Source organism: Atractosteus spatula, chromosome 3 (genome assembly GCF_055471065.1).
Source record: "Atractosteus spatula isolate fAtrSpa1 chromosome 3, fAtrSpa1.hap1, whole genome shotgun sequence".
NCBI classification, from domain to species: Eukaryota; Metazoa; Chordata; class Actinopteri; order Semionotiformes; family Lepisosteidae; genus Atractosteus; species Atractosteus spatula.
This window is the reverse complement of record NC_142708.1, coordinates 67,019,456-67,044,267: the sequence shown is the minus strand read 5'-3', so window position 1 is coordinate 67,044,267 and position 24,812 is coordinate 67,019,456. Positions and strand designations below refer to the sequence as shown.

Below are 24,812 nucleotides of genomic sequence, written 5' to 3'. Positions count from 1 at the left end.
GTAAAGTACTGTGGGATTAGGGTATAAAGACAGTACAGTGCAGTAAAGCCCAGAGAATTCAGGGTAAAATCATGGGCACAGAAATGTATTACAGAAAAGATCGCCAAATATCACTACCCGATCATGTAACAGATCAGGACCAGCTCTCCTGGGTGCATTCAGCAATGTCTCTCTCAGATGCTCCCCTCTGCCTGTCTCCGGCCCTGTTCAGCCCCTAAATTCACTCAGACTAGTCTTCCTCCTCCTCACCCTCCTCCTCCACAGCCCAGAGAAGAGTCGCTCCCGGAGTTGGGGAGAGAAGGATGATGACCTTTTGGTTTGCTCCTGAAGCGCAGCCTGCAGCCCTCCAGCCCACTCCTGGCACCTGCTTCCATTGTGTGCGGAGTGTGGGCAGGATCCGTGCGGAGAGGGATTAGACGGAGTCGGAGCAGCGGGAAGGCTTGGAAAGGAGACTGTGAGAGCAACACTCCAGGACGGGCTCGTTAGCAGCCAGCTAATTAACGGCAACACCTCAGGAGGGAAGCCAGGGATATTGGGGTTCTCTGAGCCACCTGGTGGTGACTCATTCTGTACGGTTTGATTTCTATGTTCTGGCTAATTAATGGTAATTAATTAACATTCTTTTCCCCTTGGCTCAGACAAAGAGGGGAACAATCCTTCCACAGTCGAATCAAACGCTTAGTAACGCGTGTGACTAATTTTTCAGTAATTCACTGCGGCAGGCAAAAGTATTCACCCCTTCCCCTTCCCATGATGCCTGGTTTTGTTGAATTCCAAGTGATGTGTTTATAAGCGGGGGGTGGGCGAAGACTCACACAGCCCTCGTCTTGGGTTTTCATCGCCGCTACGGCTGACATTTACCTCCCCTTGCCCATTAAAAGTGTTCAGTCTGAGCATTCAAGTTTCAGATTAAATTTTCACTTTAAAACAACGTGGACACGTCATTTGTAATTCAATCCGATGAAACGCCATTTGAAGAGGGTGAATAATTTTGCAAGGCGCTCAGTATCTGCATTTCTGTACTTCGCAGATCAGTCCATCTGTTTCCTAACCTCTTTGTTTAATTCAGGGTCACGGGGGAGTCCTGACCAGCAATGGGCACAACTCAGGGTCCAGCCTGGACAGGACACCAGTGCCTCACAGTCCTGCGCAGTACAGAGCAGACACACACACTCACTCCAGGGCCAGTTTCCCCACAAGCCAATTAACACACCAGCACGTCGTCTTTGGACTGTGGGAGGAAACCCACACAAACCAGGGGAGAACACGCAAACTCCACACAGACAGCAGCCCAGGAGATAAACCCACAGTCCCTGCACTGCAAGGCTGAGGTGCTAACCACTTCACCACCTTGCCACCCACCTTTATGCTTTATCCTTTATCCTAAGGATATCAGTCACCTTCTCCAAACTCCATCAAATCCAGACTCAAAACCTTCTTCTTTAGAAGAGCCTTTACTGAACTGGTTCCATTCTTCACCCCTCTGCTCCTACTGTATCCCCCATCTGCTGGCTCCTCTCATTGTGTATTCTCATTGTGTATATCTTGAGTGTTTTTTTTTTGTTGTTCTGTAAAGCGCTTTGAGAAGCTTTGAGAAGACCATCAGACTGCAATTATAATAATTATTATTATTATTTTATGCATCTATATTAAAATACTTGGTTGTGGAGGATGTTTGTTCACTCACTGTGCAAAATATCACTACCCGCCAAACGCACTCCCCAGTGCTGTGCTGGCCTTCAGCAAGCGTCACCAATAGGGGAAGTATCTGTGGCTCCTGTCCTCCCCTGTTCCTTTAGCCTCAAGATGAGGTTGTGATGTGGGGAATGAGCAGCTCCATCAGAGATCTGTGCCTGGCCCTGCCACTTAGGGTATGGGGCTTCCTAATTCTTTGGCTTGTGAATGTGGTGGTTTTTCTGTGTGAATGGGCTCACTGATCAATGTGCACAGACGAGCTGGTTCGCATGGTTGTCATGTGTGAGTTGTAGAGGGAAGGCCTGTAGTATAACACTCAAAACTAGGGTGTTGTGTAGTTTGTTGCCCACTCCCACCACCCTTTGAGTAAAGAAAGGCCTCCTATTCTGTATTTTTAAAACACTTCCACATAGTTTCCACTTGTGTCCTCTGGGTAGTGTTTCACTGTTCATTCAGTCCTTTGGGCTGAGTGTGATGATGCCTTGAGGAGTTTGGTTATTTGTCTCAGGTCCCTTCCTAGTCTTTCCTTGAAGACGCCTGAATCAAATCTCCTGTAGACGCCTGAGTCACATCCTCTGAAGACGCCTGAATCAGATCTCATGAAGGTGCCTGAATCAGATCTCATGAAGACGCCTGAGTCAGATCTCATGAAGGCGCCTGAATCAGATCTCATGAAGACGCCTGAATCAGATCTCATGAAGACGCCTAAATCAGATCTCATGAAGGCGCCTGAATCAGATCTCATGAAGACGCCTGAATCAGATCCTCTGAAGACACCTGAATCAGATCTCATGGAGACGCCTGAATCAGATCTCATGAAGGCGCCTGAATCAGATCCTCTGAAGACGCCTGAATCAGATCTCATGAAGACGCCTGAGTCACATCCTCTGAAGACACCTGAATCAGATCTCATGAAGACGCCTGAATCAGATCCTCTGAAGACACCTGAATCAGATCTCATGGAGACGCCTGAATCAGATCTCATGAAGGCGCCTGAATCAGATCTCATGAAGACGCCTGAGTCACATCCTCTGAAGACGCCTGAATCAGATCTCATGAAGGCGCCTGAATCAGATCTCATGAAGGCGCCTGAATCAGATCTCATGAAGGTGCCTGTATCAGATCTCATGAAGACGCCTGAATCAGATCTCATGAAGATGCCTGAATCAGATCTCATGAAGACGCCTGAATCAGATCTCATGAAGACGCCTGAATCAGATCCTCTGAAGACACCTGAATCAGATCTCATGAAGACGCCTGAATCAGATCTCATGAAGGTGCTTGAATCAGATCTCATGAAGGCGCCTGAATCAGATCTCATGAAGGTGCTTGAATCAGATCCTCTGAAGACACCTGAATCAGCTGGTCTTCTCTGCTCAGGACTAAAGAGATTCAGTACCCTGGCTCCGTCAGTGTCCCCGCCTCTGCATCTCTCTCTCTCTGCACTCTCTTCCTCTTCCCTCTCTCAGCCTCTGTCTCTCGTAGGCTCTCCCCCCACCCCCCTCTCCCTCCTCTCTCTGTCCGTCTCCACTGACCTGGAATGGGAATGCCATGGAATGACGTCCGAGGAGGCAGGAGACCCACGACAGCAGAGGAGGAGGAAGGGGGGGCACACAGGGCTGTTGATGCTGAGAGGAAGGCCCAGCCACGCGGGGGTTAATCAGCAGCAATAAAAGGGAGCGAGCAGGCGCGTCCCGGGCCCCGTCTCCATTGTCCCAGGACAGCGCGGGGTGATGAATGAGCCACTGGCTGGCCGGCTTGTCACACAGCAATGGGCTGTTTTATGGGCCCCCCCCCCCCCTCTGACGCACATCAGCCCCCGCGCTGGCGCATTCCTCCTGTCGCGCACAATGAGGGGCGCCCCCCCGGCCCCGGGACGGGGGAGTGCGTCACTGCCCCAGCACTGCCGGGAGACCCCGAACCCCCACCCTGCACGTGCCGCAGCGTCAGTGCGTCTTGTGTCCCCTGAGCCGACCTGCTTCATAAGGCTTCGGATTCCTGTCGGAATCAAGACTCCAGGAGATCCTCTCTGCTCGCGACGGAAGAGCTCCGGCATCCCGGCCCCTCTCCAGTGTCATTTTCACTCACGAGAAAGACTCAGGTGTTCGTGACCCTGTGGGGCAGAAGTGAAAAGCCAACAGACCATCAGACTGCGTTCAGTACGTACTGTGCAACATCGGGCGCCGTGCTGTAGGAAAGATATTGACCTGAACCCAGGCCAGAGAAGAACAACTTGATACATTCCTGGGTGTAAAGGAAATCTCCTACAACTGACAGGAACTGAACCTTTTTAGTTTGCAAAAGAGAACATGTGACCTTTACTGCGCTGCATCTCAGGGGTCCGGAGGTTTTTATATCCATGAAATACATTTTGTATTTATACAATATAAATACAATAGGGATCATAAACAATATACATACTGTTTATGTTGAAATAAAGTGTTAAATGTTTATCAGTTTATCAAGTTTATATTGAATTTATTAAAAATTAATTAATAATCAGACATTCACACTCAGACACACACAGATATAATCAGATATTCACACCCAGATACACCTGGACGTAATCAGACATTCACACTCAGACACACCTGGACATAATCATATATTCACACTCAGACACACCCGGACATAATCAGACATTCACACTCAGACACACCTGGACATAATCAGATATTCACACTCAGACACACCCGGACATAATCAGACATTCACACTCAGACACACCTGGACATAATCATATATTCACACTCAGACACACCCGGACATAATCAGACATTCACACTCAGACACACCTGGACATAATCATATATTCACACTCAGACACACCCGGACATAATCAGATATTCACACTCAGACACACCTGGACATAATCAGACATTCACACTCAGACACACCCGGACATAATCAGATATTCAAACTCAGACACACCTGAACATAATCAGATATTCACACCCAGATACACCTGAACGTAATCAGACATTCACACTCAGACACACCTGGACATAATCAGACATTCACACTCAGACACACCTGAACATAATCAGATATTCACACTCAGACACACCCAGATATAATCAGATATTCACACTCAGACACACCCAGATATAATCAGATATTCACACAGACACAGCTGATATAATCTGATATTCACACCCAGACACGCTCGGCGATTCATATACAGTGTCAGCCTGAGGTGACATTTGTTCCATCTGTCCCTTGTAAAATCTCTTTATCCAGTACAGGGGTGACACACACACACACACTGGACAGGACACCAGTCCATCACAGGGCAGACACACACGAACATGCACTCACTCACGGCAGGGACGGTTTTCCCAGAAGCCAGTTCGCTCACCAGTGTGTATGTGGACTGTGGGAGAAAGCCCCAGGGGTTGGGCCACTACCCCAGCGCTGCAGGCAGCAGAGCTAACCACTGCACCTCCCTCTGTCTACCACTTTCCCTCTTTATTTCTGTCTGCAAGACTGGCCACCACTATTAAACATGATGGTGATGGCATCCTGCGATGTTCACGTATAGCAGGGGTTCCCATCCCTTTCTGTCAGCTGAACCCCTTCAATAAATGTAGATAAATGCTACAGCACCCCACCTTACCTGCTTCTTTTCACTCTGTAAAATATCAATATTACTACTGTTGTATTTCTTATTCTTATTATGACACTGTTATTTATTAATAGGACTATTTAATTTGACATTGACGATTCTGTCACAACCTCACGAACCCCCCGGTTAGGAACCCCTGACGTATATGATCATGTTATTCAGTGTGTGTTTCCTTGTTTTTTAAATGAACAGGTCTTCTGCAGGGTAGAAGACAGATGACCTCTGGTGTGTCCGGTGGTCTTCTTCACAGTCAACAGGACGCAGAGGACACAGGTGGAAACTATGTGCATGTAAAACCGAGGACAGCGGGCACTCCTTTACACAAAGGGTGGTGGGAGAATGGAACTTGTTGTTGTAGCTGATACCCTGGATTCATCTGGGACACTGGATGAGATCCTGGACAATAACTCCCCAACAGGGTACCTCAGTTGAACTGCCTTCTCTTGTCACAGTCGTAGAGACGCCTGTAATGAGCTGGATTAGGTTGTTAAGTGGAGGTCTGGAATGAAACCCAGAGCCACAGACCAGCTCTCCAAGCCAGGACTGAGATCGGAGGATCAGAGCTCAGGGGAGGCACGTGGCGCACACAGCTGCACACCCACAGTGTCGTTCAGTCCACAAGGGGCTCCCCATCTTTTCCCACGGCTCCTGAGGAAAGGCGCAGGTGGAGCCCCAGTAGAGTCTCTCTCCGCAGACTGCCGGTGCAGCCCGGCGCATTGTGTGGCTTCACACATACTCACCCCCAACAAGGGCCAAGATCAGAGCTGTAAACAGGGGGCTCAGGCTACGCGCCTGGCGACCGTTGCTAAGATACCAACAGCCCCTGACTAAAACCCCCAAGTCCCCCTTTCCAGCCCCCTCTGCCATTGACGTCAGCTGAGGGCAGGGAGGGGCGGGGTGGCCCGGGGTTTCCACGGTAACGCCATTCCTCCCGGCTGCCATTTTACCTGAGACCCGCGTGGTGATCCTCCTCTGGGCTCATCTCTCATCAATAACAGACCCCCCAGCAGACAGTCCAGAGGAACAGCCGGGGACTCTGCCAGTGTCCTGGTCGTCCACACTCTGACAGGCCTGCACACCTCCCGAACCCCCCGAAATCCCCAGACACCCACAGAAACAGCCAGACACCCTCCAACACTGCCAGACCCCCAAATATCCCACTGTCTTGAGAAACTCCCAGACATCCTGAGACACCCCCCCAGATAACCCGAAAGACTCCCAGACACCACCCCAGATAACCCCAGAGACTCCCAGACACCACCCCAGATAACCCCAAAGACTTCCAAGCACCACCTCAGATAACCCCCAGACACCCTCAGATAACCCCAAAGACTCCCAGACACCACCCCAGATAACCCCACTCTGCTGGGTGCTCGGCAGCCGCTCCTGCTGAGCCCTCGCTTCTGTCCCGCAGCGCCGTCACAGAGGATTTCAGGCTAGGAGGTGTTTCTGGACTGTGCAGCCCTGCGCCTTTCCTGACAGAGACAGTGCCATCGTGTGGCCACACGCGGTACTGCCGAGTCGGCTGGGGCAAAGTTTCCTCGTCCTGGTTCTCCTCATCCCAATGTTTGGAGGCTCCTGTCAAGGCTCTGAAGTATAATACTCTGTTTGAAAGAAAAGCAAGAATACAGAGATTAAAAGTTAAAAATAAATCAAATTAGACAATTTTACACAGAGAGGGCAGTTCATTCATGTTTAAACTTCACGAGTAGCACTACATTAACAACTGGAACTAGTTATAGTTCAATCTGGGGTCTTTCCAGAAAAAGACTGAACTAGATCCTGGGATCAGTAGACATTCCAGGCTCCGTGACCACAGCCTGGACACAGACAGACCCGTCTATCCAGAGAGGACAGGCTCAGTGACGTCTGTGTGGAGAGGACAGGCTCTCTAGATGGGCCTGGGTTGTGCTGGGAGCTATGACTGCAAGTGACTGGGAACCCTTTCGGGCAGCTCTGTCCTAAAACCTTGTATCCTCTTCTTCCTGCAGGATCCTCAGACTGTCAGTCCATGTCCACCTCACAGCCAGGCACTTTCTTGGTTCTGCGCGCCACCCCCTCACCACTCTCTGTGTAAACAAGCCCCTCCTGTCCTCAGTCCCAAAGGCACCAGTTCAACCACCCTGAGGATGTTCAGTCCCATCTCTTTGGTATCCCTCCCAGTTTCTGGTCAGGCCATGGGCTGACAGCAGCCGGTGTACAATTAGAAACCAGTCTGGGGATGGACAGAGCTGCATGGTTTTCCAGCAGCTTTCTCCAGTCAGGAAAGCACGCTATATAGAACAGGGACAGCGCCTCTCTTTTGTTTTAACATCCCTGTTAGGGAGTGATTTATGGTTCAAGTGTGGAACTGAAGCTGGCCTGGAACACAGTCCAGGAGGTGTGTGGGGTCCCAGGACTGACTGATCCTGAGACTGACTCAATTCAAGGTGCTTTATTGGCATGACTAATAAGTACAATCAGTGTTGCCAAAGCAAATAAAAATAAAATTAACATGAAACAAAACAAAAAGTCTACAGACATTTACAACAGAGACATATCATAAAATATTTATATTAAAACATACTGTAAACATATTGAGCGTTATTGGGAGACAGACTCACTGTTCCTCAGGCTGTGACAGGAGATCGCATACTGGGCTGCCAGTTCAACTGAGTTCCCTCCTCCCTCTCCCAGTAGGATTAGGAGTTGTTGTGATTCTGGCAGGTGTGGGAATTCTGGGTTTAGATTTGTAAATGTAGGGAAGACTGTTTCTCTAATTCCAGAGTATCTGTTACAGTGCAGTAGGAAGTGCACCTCTGTCTCTATTTCTCCCCGCTGGCAGTAGGAGCACAGCCTGTCCTCTCTGATTCACTCCAGACTATGCTCATAGTATGAACTGTACGACAGGCTCACCCTTCTCATGAAAAAAAGACCATCTGATTCACTATTAAGCAGTGTGAGAAGGCATGGAACAAGGTTATAGATTTGTGCATAACGTGCTATAAGAGTGTCACCCTCAAGTTCCTCACTGGGATTGTCCCGCTGGGGGACTTCATGAACTACATTTCCCAACAGGCCATGGGTCAGAATGGTAGCCAACAGAGTACTTGCCCTGGGTTTGAAAAGCAGAATTGTTGCCAAGTAAAGCCTGCCTTCAGGGTGTATAAGAAGAGTGTGGCAAGCCACAGCTCAATATGTTTTGTTTGAAGTTTCCTTGAAAGCAGAAACATGTTGGTATTAGTTTAGCTTTTGTGGCTTTGTTTTGGATCAAAGCTTTTTTCGGGGGGTGGTAAGAAAAAAATGCTTGAAACTCAATAAAAGGTGTGTTAATGGTAAGTGGAGCACTTTCTGAGTAATGTTGAATTCTTGCTAATATCTGTCTTTACAGGCTGTAGTGCCTGTTCAAGGCAAGGCAAGATTCCACCGAAGGAGGGTTTGATAGCAATGTCTTTCTGTAGGTACGACTGCATGTAAGTGTTGGTCAGCTGGGTGTGGACAGTCTCTAGGTCTGAGTTCCTCTTGCAATGAGAGGCTGATGAGGAGGGCAAAGCTATCTCTTGATCTCCGCAGGAACCGGCGCCTATCCCAGAGTCCCACAACGGGACCATATTCTGCATGGACCACCAGCCCACTGTGGGGGGGGGGGGTACATTGGTCATCATGGAAGGAGACCAGAACACAAAATCTCTAGTTAGAGGCAGAACGTGCAAACTCCACACGGAAAGTGTCCCAGTGCAGGATCAAACCCAGAGCTCCTGAGCAGCGAGGGAGAGCTGGGTGACTAATGAATTGTTTGGTAGCTGCAGCGGCTCGTCAGTGTTGCATACGTGGAGTAACAGGCAAAACCACATTCAGCGTCGGGGCCAAATTTAAACCGTGGGAAGCAGCCACTGGCCTGTTTGCACAGCGCTCTATAGCAACACTTTTTAAAGCTGTTACCCAAGACTTGCAATTTTAAGGAAAAATATGCAAAGATACATACATATAGATGTATATATATGGAACAAGTAATAGGTTTATTCCATGCTGAAAAAAAGAAGAAAAGGAACACAACGTTTCAGGTGAAGAAGGCTCCACGGCCGAAACGTTGTGTTCTCTTTCTTCTTTTTTTCAGCATGGAATACTCCTATTACTTGTTCCTTTGCAGCCTACGCATGCTGACGCAGCTCCCCACCTGAACTACTTATATATATGTTATGGAGGAATAACGTATGCTTCATGTACTGTTGGGTGGAATGTGATATATTGACCAGGGTCCCTGTTCCTGTGGGAGGGCACTGGGCTGGAGCCTGTGCAGTAAGAGACAGAGGCTGAGCTCTGCTGAGGTGGCTCTCTTGTGGGACACAGCAGGGAAGGTGCTCTGCGTGCTCTGCGTGCTCTGTCTGGGGGTTTTGGGGAGGCCTATATGCTGTATGCCACCTCCTAAATTAGGACCTTTTTAAGGGTCCTTTCTGATTGTGGACGGGCTCAGTGTGGCATGAACTGAGTACGTGTGGGAAGAGCCAGCCCTGTGACAGGGAAGATCTTCAGGGCCCGGAATCTGTACGTGGGACGTCAAGGGCCAGTGTTCCCTTGACTGAGCCAAACACTCACCTAAGGGAGAAGCTGTTCTTAAGGCAGGTGGTCCGTGCTTTAATGGTGCGGAACCGCTTGTCAGAGCGCAGGGGGGAGAACAGTTTGTGGCCGGGATGGTTGGGATAATGAATGATGGGTGTGGGCTTCATTGCGAAACCGGGTGGTGCGAATCTTACCGATTGATGGTAAATGGCATACTGTAGTCCTCTGTGCCGTTGCCTCTGGCCTTTGTCGTGCATCTCTGTCATGCATGGTAGTATTGCTCTACCACACAGTGATGGCACTAGCGAGGACACTGTCTGTGGTGCTGTGGTAAAAGATCACGAGGAGCTGCTTCCCCATACCGCATTTCTTCAAGCACCGCGGAAAGCGTAGGTGCTGTTGTGCCTATTTCAGCCTGGCTACAGTGTTGTGAGCCCAAGTCAAGTTGGTGGAGATCTGCAGACCGAGGAACCTGAAGCAGCTGATGGGGCGTGACTCCCTCTGGGTCTCCTGAAGTCCACAATGAGTTCTTCTGTCTTGATGACATTCAAGGCCAGATTGTAGTCAAGGCACCATCTTGTAAGATGCTCCACCTCACTCCTTTATGCGGAGCCCGTAATTGTGATCTCACAGACGAGCTGGACTGCCTGTATTCATATTACCTGCAGATGGTGATGATGGAATGTTATGATGTATATGTCATACATATGGAGTGATAGTTAATCTTCAGGTGACATGCACTGAGTTTTTTTTTTACATTATCTACTGTTTTAACAATTATACAGTTAAATTAGAGATGAGTTGGACTACATTTCCTTATATTATCTACTGATCTGATCATCACGGAATGTGAACGTACAGATGAGCTGGACTGAGTGTCTTTACAGTCTCTACAGATCTGATGGTGATGAGTGTGAGTGTGAAGATACAGATGAGCTGGACTGAGTGTCTTTACAGTCTCTACAGATCTGATGGTGATGAGTGTGAATGTGAAGTTCTCCAGAACGGTGCAGTCCTGACTCCTTATGCTCCCAAACTAAATGAATTTGAAATGAAACACTGAGATCTTTAATTTAATACCCCTTATTAAATGAAAGCTTGAAGACTTAATGATCTCCTGCACCTTCAAACGTGGGTTTCCAGTATATTACAACACAAGGGTTTCAATACCACACATTTTCAAAAACATCTCCAAATTGGTCAAGCTAGGCTTCTTAAACTAACTGAATGTGAAAGTACAGGCAGAGACCTTTCATTTAACAAGACTTTCCCCCACTATTAAGCCTCAATTGCTGCCTACATCCTCAAAAATGGTTGTGCAATGTATCTGAATACAGGGCGCACAAACATAATTTACCTCAACACAGGGGGCCCCGTTTACTGTCCTTAATGGCGACGTTAAGCAGGGAATTAATTCCATTAAGAAACTGTGGAAATAAGAGTTATTTGGACGAGAGGACATAAATATTCCTAGGAGGACGTTAATTGCGATATATTTCTCCATAAGAATCAATGTATTTCAACAGTAATACAGACCATGACGACGCTTGTCTACAGGAGTGTACACTGAAGTTTCCAGTCATGACCCACGAAGATGAGCACCTCAATGTAATTTAATCTTCTCTGAAACTCAGAATCTGAAAATGAAGGAGGAGACAGAGGTCGCGCGCTGCTGGCTGTGCAGGAGTCGTCAAACTCTCCGCCGCCCGCGCGCAGGCCGGATCCGGGTTCGGACGAGTGCTCGCGCGCCGCGCAGGCGGGGCCACTAGATGGCGCCACTGTAGACGCGACCGGCAACACCTTCATTCCGATCGAATCGCGGTATTGCGCTCTCCGCGACGAGCAGACACACAAAGCTGCGACAAATGATTGAACAGGACAGATACGACACGAGTGATCACGACTGCCATAATCAGTGGTGCCTGACCCTGGTGGTGGGGAGGGACACAGTCCTGCATGTTTTACAGACTGAATTCACTAAAATCCCATTTACTTTTCCTAATTAAGCCACTGCCACTAAACCATTCAGGGATCCACTGGATGGACTCCCTGGGCCAGGACTGGAAGGCTGACGCGACTGGACTACAAACCGATTATTATACCGATTATTCTTAAACCTGGGCCAAATCTATTGATCTGCATAGACGAAGCATAAACTTGCAGAACTGCATCTTTAAGCCTTTAAATGTGAATGTTAGATTCAAGGAGTCTGATATTATGTTATATTTTTAAAGATGTTCTATGGAACATTAACATTTATACCACATAGAAGAAAGAGAACACAACGTTTCGGCCGTGGAGCCTTCTTCAGGTGTGAGAGAGACAGGGCAGTAGGCAAAGGTAAAGTAGCGGGAGAACAAAGGTTGGGAGGGAGGAGGAGTGAGAGGCGGGAGCAGGGGACAGAAAGAGAGGCCAATCAAGAGGTGTGAAGTCAGAATGGGTGCAGAGAGGTGTGAAATGAAACTTCCAATGAATGGAGAAAATTTAAAAGAACAGTAGTCTGTCGTTAAGGGAAGGGAGAAGGTGTGATCCTAGCTGCAGAATAATTTTAGTTTCGGTGGTCTTTCTGATGTATGAGTTTGGAAAACCGTCTTTGAGAACACAGACGGAGAGATTAGAGTGGTCGTGGCCGTCAGAGGTGAAATGAGAAACAATGGGCTTGGAGAGATCTTTAATCTTTACAGCCCTGACGTGTTCTCTGAAACGGTCTCCGAGTCTCCTTCCTGTTTCTCCAATGTAGATGGCTGGGCATTTACTGCAAGAGATACAGTAAACAAGGTTGCTGGAGGTACAAGATGCTGTCTGGGTGATCCGGAATTGTCCTGATGGGCCTTGAATGAGTGTGGTGGTGGCTGTGTATTTGCAGGTGATACAGCGAGCTCTGTTGCAAGGGAAAGTGCCTGGTGTGGATGGTTGTTGAGGGCGGTCAAGGGAGCTGTGAACAAGGAGGTTACGCAGATTAGGTGGTCGGCGATATGAGATGATAGGGCGATCAGAAAAGAGGGCCCCAATGGAGGGATCATCCTGTAGGATGGAAAAGTTGTGGTTAATGGTCCTGGGGATAGGAAGTGTGTTAGGGTGGTAAGGAAGCACCAGAGGAATGCGGTTGTTACGGCGGGAGTTCCTGATCGGGTTGATGGTCCGGGGGGTGTTTTTGGCTCGGGCAAGGGCCCTGTCAATCACACTGCTGGGGTATCCTCTGTTGATGAAAAATGAGTACATTTCGAGGGCTTGGTTCTCGAAGTCGATGTCGTCGCTGCATAATCGTCGTAACCTAAGGAACTGTGAAAAAGGAAGAGAGTTTTTAGTGTGGTTGGGGTGAAATGAGCTGTACAGGAGGTAGCTGTGTGAATCCGTGGGTTTGTAATAAACTGAAGTGGACAGTCGGGGGTAGTTGATAGACAAGTGGATGTCTAGAAACGGAAGAGTAGTGGAAGATATGTTAATCGTATATTTGAGGGACGGGTGGAAGTTGGTGAAATGGTGCAGGAAGAACTCAAGCTGATCGTTGGAGCATGTGGCGGCACCGACGCAGTCATCAATATATCGTTTGTAGAGGTCAGGGACATAGCCAGTGTAGGAAGCGAAGAAGCGTTCTTCTACCCAGCCGACAAAAATGTTGGCATAGCTGGGTCCCATTCTGGTGCCCATGGCAACTCCACTGACCTGTTGGTAAAAAAGATTATTGAAAGAGAATGCGTTCAGTGTGAGGACCAATTCTGCAAGGCGTACCAGGGTGTGGGTCGGTGGATCAAGCACTGTGCGTTTGTCCAGCATGTGCTTGAGTGCTGTAAGGCCGTCATTATGGGGAATGACGGTGTACAGAGATGTGATGTCCATGGTAAAAATGTAGCATTCGGTACCCTGAAATTGGAAATCATTAAAAAGTTGGAGCGCGTGGTTGGTGTCTTTGATGTATGAGGGAAGATCTTCAACCAGCGGTCTCATGAGGCTGTCGAGAAAGGCTGAGATGTAAGTAGTTGGACAGTTACATGCTGATACGATGGGGCGTCCAGGGGTGTCCGGTTTGTGGATTTTGGGGAGGAGGTAAAATTGAGATACCTGTGGATGTTCCATGATGAGCCGGTTTGCCTCCTGGGGGAGCTCATTACTGCTGATAAGAAGAGAAATGGTGGATACCACTTCCTTTTGGTAGTCAGTGGTAGGGTCCTGTTGGAGAGGGAGGTAGGCAGAAGTGTCAGTTAGTTGTCTAGAGGCTTCAGAGATGTATAGATCCTTACGCCACACCACAACAGCGCCTCCTTTGTCCGCTGGTTTGATGACGATATCATCCCTGTTGCGGAGAGACTGGAGCGCCTGATTTTCTCCTTGGGTGAGGTTAGACCTATGTTTACTGGGTATAGAGAGTGCCTTGGGAGCTTGATTAGTGCATTGGTTGATGAAATAATAAACTGGTGGAAAACGGCCAGAGGAGGGAGTCCAACAGCTCTGTTTGGGATTAATGTTGTTAATGACATCAATAACCGGGTTGTTATCAGCTGCCTGTGAAGAGGAATTGTCGGCAAAATGTGCTCTGAGACGGATCCTGCGGTAAAAGCGGTTAAGGTCGACATTGGTCTGGGGGATGTCCAGCTTCCTGGGAACTGGTACAAAACTGAGCCCTTTGCTGAGGAGGGATCGCTCATCCTGTGAAAGGGAAAGGTCAGAAGGTATGGTGACAACAAGGTTAGGGTTGGTGAGGGTGTTCGGGGTGTTGATGTACGATATATTGATGACTGCGTCGGTGCCGCCACGTGCTCCAACGATCAGCTTGAGTTCTTCCTGCACCATTTCACCAACTTCCACCCGTCCCTCAAATATACGATTAACATATCTTCCACTACTCTTCCGTTTCTAGACATCCACTTGTCTATCAACTACCCCCGACTGTCCACTTCAGTTTATTACAAACCCACGGATTCACACAGCTACCTCCTGTACAGCTCATTTCACCCCAACCACACTAAAAACTCTCTTCCTTTTTCACAGTTCCTTAGGTTACGACGATTATGCAGCGACGACATCGACTTCGAGAACCAAGCCCTCGAAATGTACTCATTTTTCATCAACAGAGGATACCCCAGCAGTGTGATTGACAGGGCCCTTGCCCGAGCCAAAAACACCCCCCGGACCATCAACCCGATCAGGAACTCCCGCCGTAACAACCGCATTCCTCTGGTGCTTCCTTACCACCCTAACACACTTCCTATCCCCAGGACCATTAACCACAACTTTTCCATCCTACAGGATGATCCCTCCATTGGGGCCCTCTTTTCTGATCGCCCTATCATCTCATATCGCCGACCACCTAATCTGCGTAACCTCCTTGTTCACAGCTCCCTTGACCGCCCTCAACAACCATCCACACCAGGCACTTTCCCTTGCAACAGAGCTCGCTGTATCACCTGCAAATACACAGCCACCACCACACTCATTCAAGGCCCCTCAGGACAATTCCGGATCACCCAGACAGCATCTTGTACCTCCAGCAACCTTGTTTACTGTATCTCTTGCAGTAAATGCCCAGCCATCTACATTGGAGAAACAGGAAGGAGACTCGGAGACCGTTTCAGAGAACACGTCAGGGCTGTAAAGATTAAAGATCTCTCCAAGCCCATTGTTTCTCATTTCACCTCTGACGGCCACGACCACTCTAATCTCTCCGTCTGTGTTCTCAAAGACGGTTTTCCAAACTCATACATCAGAAAGACCACCGAAACTAAAATTATTCTGCAGCTAGGATCACACCTTCTCCCTTCCCTTAACGACAGACTACTGTTCTTTTAAATTTTCTCCATTCATTGGAAGTTTCATTTCACACCTCTCTGCCCCCTTTCTGACTTCACACCTCTTGATTGGCCTCTCTTTCTGTCCCCTGCTCCCGCCTCTCACTCCTCCTCCCTCCCAACCTTTGTTCTCCCGCTACTTTACCTTTGCCTACTGCCCTGTCTCTCTCACACCTGAAGAAGGCTCCACGGCCGAAACGTTGTGTTCTCTTTCTTCTTTTTTTCAGCATGGAATAAACCTATTACTTGTTCCTTTGCAGCCTACGCATGCTGACGCAGCTACCCACCTGAATTTATACCACATGTGTACCTGGTAGATATATTGTTCAAAATGGTCTCATGCTACTCTCTCCTTTAATGCTTATAAGATGGAAATGTAATATGACTTGAACAGCATTAAAATCCCGAAAAATAAATGAGAAACAGCTGATGCGTGTAAAAATCTCATTGCGATCTGATGTGTCATGACCTCTGGCAGCGTACTGTTCTGTGTTTTGTCTTCAATCCAATTTTTGGATTCCCTTTCTCTTTTGTTTGTATTCTTTGACGTTAAATAAACGTGTGTGGAATAATCCCCTCGCTGCGCAATACAAAAATCTCCCCCCCCCCAGGTTCCTGTTTGTTTCTTTCGCGAGCTCGTCAGCGACACGGTCTCAGTCCTCACTCCCGGAACTACTGCGCCATTTTTTAAATTAACGGCCGCCAACGTATGATGAACCGTCAAGGCTCGTCTTTACCACGTCTGACAAAAAACACACACACACATCCTTAACACCGGCCATTATGGGGTTTGTATTGAGAAACCCCGTACTCCGCGGGCCTGAGTGGGCAGGAGACCGAGCGGGTGTAACGCCCGGGTCTCGCGCCTTCTTCACTGCGTGCGCGCCTGCCGTCACGGGAAGCCCGGATGCGGAAACTGGGGATGGCTGTGGTTTACGTGCTGTGTTTTGGGAAAGAAATGCCTTGTTTTTGCCCTGTCTCAATTATCACAAATTATAACATCCTACAGGGATGGGTGGGGTTTAAGTTGAATGTTCTTTCCAGGAAACGCAGCTTTCCATTGACAATTTTTTTAGTGTTTTTTAATCTTTGAAGGAACGTGTTTCCTCTTCTTTGTCAACAATCTTTTTTGTGTTTTTGCAAGATCTTCCATACCCCCATCACCGTTTGTGTACAGACGATTGTATACATGTCCACATTCTTCCAGCTTGTGTCCTCTGGCTCATGATTTTGATTGGGTCTTTAAGGGTTCTGAAAGACACGTCTTGCTAGATATGTGAATTGATCAGAAAGGACCAAGAACCGGGTGCAGTACTGGAAGAAAATTTCACGGCTTTATTTTTCTCATTTCAGAAGATTAAGATGCTTCTGATGTTCTAATGGTTGTGGATTCATTGTGCTCCTGTTCAACGAGAGAGAGGAGTTGTAGATGGAGGGGAGAAGAGGAGGAGAGGAAACAGGAGGGAGGAGGAGATGGAGCAGGAGGAACAGGGGAGAGAGGAGGGGAACAGGAGAGAGAGGAGCAGTAGGAGGAGATGGAGCAGGAGGAACAGGAGAGAGGAGGGGAACAGGAGAGAGAGGAGCAGTAGGAGGAGATGGAGCAGGAGGAACAGGAGAGAGAGGAGGGGAACAGGAGAGAGAGGAGCAGTAGGAGGAGAGAGAGGAGGAGATGGGAGTCCTGGACAGAGAGAAACAGTTATGCAATGTGCAGAGTGAGGTGATATGGTATGTCACAGGTATATATTATACATCTAGCATAGACACAAGATTCTTTAAAAATATAATGAGTCATATATAAAAGTAATAAATACACACTCTACAAGCTCTGTGAGCACCTGCTCCAAGCCCTTCTGACGGAACAGGTGCAAACAGTCCTTCGTCGTGGAGAGTCTTCATCGTTCCACACAGCGGCAGTCAGCCGCGCAGCTCAGGTCCCAGACAGCGCAGGAGGGCCGAGGGCCGAACTCCTGCCCTGACGCGAGAGGGTGGGTCACGTCCAGCAGAGCAGAGCCCGGAGCCGCAGACAGGAGCTCCACTGCAGGGTGCGTACAGGGCCCGCACGCACGGACACACAGCGTGCCCACACACACTGCTTGAATCTCCACACAGGAGGCCCCAGGACCGAAACAGCGGCTCCCAGTCACTGCACTTCCGTACGGGAGGCGGGTTCGATCTGACCGATTAGGGCTCGGTGGTGATCAGGTGACCTCCCTCCTCCGGGCAGGTGGCAAAGCCTGGCCTGGAATCCAACTGCAGCGCAACGGGAGCCTGGCTGTCAGAAACCCGGCTGCGGCCGGCTCATGGTGGGCTTGGGGACGTGGGAAGGTTTACCTCCGGGTGTCCAGGGAGGGTGAGGGTGGGCATCGTACAGAGCACGCACTGCGCAGCGCGGGCACACAGACGCCGTGTTGGAGCAGTGCTGGTGAGCTCTCCTGGGGGCCGGGCCGTGCCGGGGCGCTTGGTGCTGTGCAGGGTTCATCACAGACGTACCTGTGGAAGACTGAGGGACAGGGACTCTTGGGAAGGGTCAGGACAGTGACAGTGACAGTGACAGGACAGTTATCCCGTTTGTTTATGTTTGACAGACTTCAGTGATTGTCTTGTGCCTTGTGTGTTTGTTTGAGAAGTCTCGGCTACACTTACAGTATAAAAGGAGAAGTGTCACTAGTCGAGCGAGGAGGTTTACTGAGTACTAGGGGGAACCCCGACTCTCTGCTATGCTCCCTTTTAGCTGATTGAATAAAGATCTCTGTGCTGGGGTATGAGGTGCAGTGCTGGGGTATCCAGTGCAGTGCTGGGGTACGAGGTGCAGTGCTGGGGTGTCCTGTCCTGTGCTGGGGTACGAGATGCTGTGCTGGGGTGTCCAGTGCAGTGCTGGGGTACGAGGTGCAGTGCTGGGGTGTCCTGTCCTGTGCTGGGGTACGAGATGCTGTGCTGGGGTGTCCAGTGCAGTGCTGGGGTACGAGGTGCAGTGCTGGGGTGTCCTGTCCTGTGCTGGGGTACGAGGTGCAGTGCTGGGGTGTCCTGTCCTGTGCTGGGGTACGTGGCGCAGTGCTGGGGTACGTGGCACAGTGCTGGGGTGTCCTGTCCTGTGCTGGGGTACGTGGCGCAGTGCTGGGGTGTCCTGTCCTGTGCTGGGGTACGAGGTGCAGTGCTGGGGTGTCCTGTCCTGTGCTGGGGTACGTGGCGCAGTGCTGCGGTGTCCCGTCACAGTTCCGTGCAGTCCAAGACCACAGAGTTGCCGGGCAGCGGGCCCTTCTGGCTGCCCGGCAGCGAGCCGGAGCGCGCGAGGCGGCCCGCCAGCAGGCTGAGGTTGTTCTGCGACAGGAAGGAGCTGCGGGAGCGGCGGCTGGAGGCGCGGCGGGCGGCCGTGCGGAAGGACTCTCCGGCGAAGTAGTAGAGCAGGGGGTTGAAGCAGCTGTTGCAGGCGGCCAGGCAGAGCGTGACCACCAGCACCTTCTGCAGCAGCTCGGTGAGCGCGCAGTCCTCGGGGTGGTCGGGCCGCTGGCCCACGCGGTGGTGCAGGTGCACGGTGCGCAGGACGTGGTAGGGCAGGAAGCAGCACAGGAAGGTGCTCATGATGATGGAGATGAGCTGCACGGAGCGCCGGCGGCTCCGGCGCCGGCTGTGCCGCAGCTTGGCCCCGGCCCACAGCAGCTGGCGCAGGATGAGCCCGTAGCAGCCCAGGATGGTGAGGAAGGGCAGCAGGAAGCCCGCCACCAGCGCCACGTAGTTCATGGCCAGGATGCGGTGCCAGGACCGGCTGCCGTGCGGCTCGAAGCACCGCGTCTTGCCGCCGCACTGGTAGGTCCCAGAGAAGAGGAAGTGGGTGGAGGAGAGGGCCACGAAGGCCCAGATGCCCACGCAGGCGCCGGCCGCCCGCCGCACGGACAGGAAGACCCGGTTCCTCATGGGGTGCAGCACGGCCACGTAGCGCAGGACGCTGAGCGCGGTGAGGAAGAGCACGCTGGTGTAGAGGTTGACGTAGAAGGAGAAGACGCAGAGGCGGCACAGCCAGTCCGGGAAGGGCCAGTCGCCGTCCCGCAGGTAGTAGACGAGGCGCAGGGGCAGGGTCAGGGAGAAGCCCAGGTCCGACAGGGCCAGGTTGATCATGAAGACGGTGTTGGCCGACTTCTTGGGGGTCAGGCGCAGGAAGACGTACAGGGCCACCATGTTGCTCAGCAGCCCCACGGGGAACACCAGGCTGTAGGTCACGGTGTACGACAGGAACTTGAAGCGGTCGTTGTTGCCGCACGTCTGGTTCCCCCCGCAGGGCCCCGCCGGCGCCGACAGGTTCATCGCCGTGGCATTGCCCAGGTCAGGGGTCGTGGGGAGCAGGCAGGGGTGGCCTGAGGAGGGGGCAGGGGAGACGGCAGGCAGGGAGGGGGGATACTCTGGGAGCCAGGGAGCTGGGGGGGGAGTGGGAAGGAGGGGAAAGACAAAGAGGGATGAAGGAGATCAAAGAGGGAGTAGGGAGGGAGAAGGGAGGGGTGGAGATGGATGATGGAGGGGTGGAGGGAGAAGGGAGGGGTGGAGATGGATGGTGGAGGGAGGGAGAAGGGAGGGGTGGAGATAGATGGTGGAGGGAGGAGAAGGGAGGGGTGGAGATAGATGGTGGAGGGGTGGAGGGAGAAGGGAGGGGTGGAGATAGATGGTGGAGGGGTGGAGGGAGAAGGGAGGGGTGGAGATAGATGGTGGAGGGGGAGGGAGAAGGGAGGGGTGGAGATAGATGGTGGAGGGAGGGAGAAGGGAGGGGTGGAGATGGATGGTGGAGGGGTGGAGGGAGAAGGGAGGGGTGGAGATAGATGGTGGAGGGAGGAGAAGGGAGGGGTGGAGATAGATGGTGGAGGGAGGGAGAAGGGAGGGGTGGAGATAGATGGTGGAGGGGGGAGGAGAAGGGAGGGGTGGAGATAGATGGTGGAGGGGGGGAGAAGGGAGGGGTGGAGATAGATGGTGGAGGGGGGAGGAGAAGGGAGGGGTGGAGATAGATGGTGGAGGGGGGAGGAGAAGGGAGGGGTGGAGATAGATGGTGGAGGGAGGGAGAAGGGAGGGGTGGAGATAGATGGTGGAGGGTGGAGGAGAAGGGAGGGGTGGAGATAGATGGTGGAGGGGGGAGGAGAAGGGAGGGGTGGAGATAGATGGTGGAGGGGTGGAGGGAGAAGGGAGGGGTGGAGATAGATGGTGGAGGGGGGAGAAGGGGAGAAGGGAGGGGTGGAGATAGATGGTGGAGGGAGGGAGAAGGGAGGGGTGGAGATGGATGGTGGAGGGGTGGAGGGAGAAGGGAGGGGTGGAGTAAGATGGTGGAGGGAGGGAGAAGGGAGGGGTGGAGATAGATGGTGGAGGGAGGGAGAAGGGAGGGGTGGAGATAGATGGTGGAGGGGGGGAGAAGGGAGGGGTGGAGAAAGATGGTGGAGGGGGGAGGAGAAGGGAGGGGTGGAGATAGATGGTGGAGGGGGGGAGAAGGGAGGGGTGGAGATAGATGGTGGAGGGGGGGAGAAGGGAGGGGTGGAGATGGAGGGGGGGAGAAGGGAGGGGTGGAGATAGATGGTGGAGGGAGGGAGAAGGGAGGGGTGGAGATAGATGGTGGAGGGAGGGAGAAGGGAGGGGTGGAGATGGATGGTGGAGGGGTGGAGGGAGAAGGGAGGGGTGGAGATGGTGGAGGGAGGGAGAAGGGAGGGGTGGAGATGGATGGTGGAGGGGTGGAGGGAGAAGGGAGGGGTGGAGATAGATGGTGGAGGGAGGGAGAAGGGAGGGGTGGAGATGGATGGTGGAGGGGTGGAGGGAGAAGGGAGGGGTGGAGATAGATGGTGGAGGGAGGGAGAAGGGAGGGGTGGAGATAGATGGTGGAGGGAGGGAGAAGGGAGGGGTGGAGATGGATGGTGGAGGGGTGGAGGGAGAAGGGAGGGGTGGAGATAGATGGTGGAGGGAGGGAGAAGGGAGGGGTGGAGATGGACGGTGGAGGGAGGGAGAAGGGAGGGGTGGAGATAGATGGTGGAGGGAGGGAGAAGGGAGGGGTGGAGATGGTGGAGGGAGGGAGAAGGGAGGGGTGGAGATGGACGGTGGAGGGAGGGAGAAGGGAGGGGTGGAGATAGATGGTGGAGGGGCAGGGAGAAGGGAGGGGTGGAGAGAAGGAGGAGGGGGTAAGGGAGATGGAAGGAAGGGGGAGGTGTAGAGAGGAAAGGAGATCCCAGAAAGAACAAGAGAGAAACAGAAACAACAGGGAGGGGAAAGGAGAACAACATAAAAAGATCAGCCACGTGCAACAACACTTTAAAAATCACAGCGGCCACACGTTTAGAAGCAGAGCCCCAGGAGGGGGGGGGGGGTGACCCCAGAATCCCCACACCCAGTCGTGACCGTCGGGGGGGGGCAAACAGGTGCAAGAGCTGGGCCCCATTGCAGAGAAATCCCCCCCCACCACCACCCCACATCGCTGGGCCAACAGGCCGCCCGCCGCTTCTCCAGGGAGCGGCTCCCATAAAACTGAAAGCAGCTGAAAGCAGCCGACTCCTAAGGGTGGTAATAAATTATGCAAACGCTCAGCACAAAGCAGGGGGTTCTTCTGAAGGCACGTGGTGATGGTGATGGCGTACGGGAGGAGGAGGGAGGGTAGGTGGAACAGCGGAGCCGAGCCGCGCGAGGTCGCTCACCTGCAAAATGGCAGGCGACCCGTGCGCTCGAGGACACACGACAATGGGCCCTGTGTGTCGGCGCGCGCGCGAGGGACGCTCGCGCATGCAAATCCGGCCCTGGCAGGGAAATGAGGAGGAGCAGGAAGCGATCTGTACATACAGCTTCCATCGGGCCGTCGACAGAGCCGTTAGACAGTCAAACAGGCAGTTTTATCACTGCCCTGATAAAACCCTCAAGGACGATAACGGCACACCGGGCGGTGCGCGGTTCCTATACAACCAAGCGCCAGGCGCAATGACGGACGCGCACACACAGTTGTAAACACACACAGCTGGGCCAACAGAAACGGACACAATACACCCTGTTAAGATCAACACCATGAACAAACAACAATAATCTTATCGAACGGCCGTCTGTCTGGGTTCGTCTTCCGGCGCAATGATTCAGCGGCAGCGGAGCGTCCGAAACAGAGAGAAAAACAGAGCCCCCTGAGCCAGCGGGTCCTGAGGATCACTGACCTGAGCCGCACCGACACCAGCCAGCCTCAGGACAGCACTGCTAGAGCACCACAACTCAGACTCACGCACATCACAGCACAGATCAAACAGCAATATCTCACACACTGGGACACACACACAAGCACAACATGAACTGGAATGCTACAGAACCCTAAACAGATAGTACACACTAGCTGAATATTTAAACAAGATAAGAAACAGCAAAAAGAAACAGACCCTGACGAAGTACAGGCTCAGTGACCACAGCCTGGCCATAGAAACTGGGCGACACAGGCAGACCTGGCTGCCCAGAGAGGACAGGCTGTGCTCCCACTGCCAGCGGGGAGAAATAGAGACAGAGGTGCACTTCCTACTGCACTGTGACAGATACTCTGGGATTAGAGAAACAGTCTTCCCTAAATTCAGAAATCGAATCCCAGAGTTCCCACACCTGCCAGAATCACAACGGGTCCCAATCCTACTGGGAGAGGGAGGAGGGAACTCAGTTGAACTGGCAGCCCAGTATGTGATCTCCTGTCACAGCCTGAGGAACAGTGAGTCTGTCTCCCAATAACGCTCAATATGTTTACAGTATATGTAAATATTTTATGACATGCGTTTGTTGTAGATGTCTGTAATATGTCTGTAGATTTTATTTTACTTTTATTTGGTGTTAATTTTATTATTTTTTTCTTGCTTTGGCAACACTGATTGTACCCATCGGTCATGCTAATAAAGCAGCTTGAATTGAAAATAAAGCAGCCGCACAGGTTGGGAGTTCAGACACGAACATCGCCGTCCCGTGAAAACACCACCAGTTGTCGAGCGAGCTCTCTCAACGACCGAACGGCGGTAACGCGCTTTTTCTCCAAGAGAAATAACCTGCCGCTCGGTGCCCGCAACCCCGACAGGACACGTTCTGTTACATGAAGTAGTAAAAACCGCGAAGATTACCCGTGATCACGTAGTTTTGACGCGGTCTGACTCCCGAAACTCCGCCGTTCTCTCACCGCTGGTGGTCGACGGAACCTTTTGCGCGCCCGCAGAGACGTCGGCGTCGAGAAGTATTTGTCAAAACCTCGACAACAGCAAAAAAAAAAATAAACCGTATTTGTCAAAAAGACAACACCAACGCTACGGCTATCGGACTCCCAAAAAAAAAAAACCACTACTTCTCCATCGACTGCAGGAGCACAGTATCGGTACAGCGTTACGCCTCCTGCTTCAGAGAAGACCAGGATGCTAAGACTTCACTAGGAAATGTTAATGATTATCTATTAACTCTTATCAAAACAGGACAGGCGAGTCGCGCAGGCTCGCAGCCTCAACTAACTCGGCGATTCGGTCACCGGTCCCGTATCCGCGTGCCTACATACCGGTGGGACCTGACACGACCTTGCGAAACAGAGATCGATAACTCCGCCACGCACACTCCCCGAGCCGGGCGCCCACAGGTGACAGACGAAAGTCTTCTCACCTGTCATCATCCTTCATGGTCCCGGATCCACTCGGGGGGACATCGGTCGTGTAGGTGCGGTGCTCTCTTCCCGCACCGCCAAGGAAATTCGCTCTCTGCCGCCGACAGCGAGGGAGATAAACAGTCTGAGACAAGAGCTTGGAGCGTCTTTCTCCCTCCCTCCGGCTCTCGGAGCCCAGCTGCTCTCCCTCCCTCTGTGTAGCAAAGCACGGTGAAAATGAGGGGAAAGTGCGGTAAAGGCCAGGGCAGCCAGGGCAATAAGCACAGTAAAAGCAGGGTAAAAGCACAGTAAAGCCAAGGGGAATCGGGGTAAAAGGACCGTAAATTCAAGGTAAAAGCACAGTAAAATCAGTGTAAAGTCATGGTAAAATCGGGGTTACAGCACAGTAAAGCCCAGGGGAATCAGGGTGAGAGCACAGTAAAATAAGGGTAAAAGTACACTAAAGCCCGGTGAAATCAGGGTTACAGCACAGTAAAAGCACAGGAAAGCCAAATGATGAAAACAAAGTAAATCTCTGAGTGTAGAGGAAACTCACAGATGAAAAGCAGTGTCCTCTGTG

At 51.5% G+C, this 24,812-nt stretch overlaps 1 protein-coding gene across 2 annotated transcripts; it reads right to left on the bottom strand.

The window, feature by feature from the left end:
• Positions 1 to 16,963: 16,963 nt before the first annotated feature.
• Positions 16,964 to 24,446, bottom strand: cysltr3 (cysteinyl leukotriene receptor 3). 2 transcript variants are annotated; one of them, XM_088911399.1, is made up of 2 exons: positions 24,253 to 24,446; positions 16,964 to 20,054 (listed from the first exon to the last, which is right to left on the bottom strand). In XM_088911399.1, the coding sequence occupies exons 1-2, from the start codon at positions 24,260 to 24,262 to the stop codon at positions 18,853 to 18,855; spliced, it is 1,212 nt and encodes a 403-aa protein (XP_088767525.1). In that variant the 5' UTR covers positions 24,263 to 24,446; the 3' UTR covers positions 16,964 to 18,852. The 2 variants fall into 2 exon arrangements, with proteins under 2 accessions (XP_088767525.1, XP_088767527.1); XM_088911401.1 differs by lacking the exon at positions 24,253 to 24,446 and adding an exon at positions 23,730 to 23,914 and having other exon boundaries at positions 18,773 to 20,054.
• Positions 24,447 to 24,812: the final 366 nt, after the last annotated feature.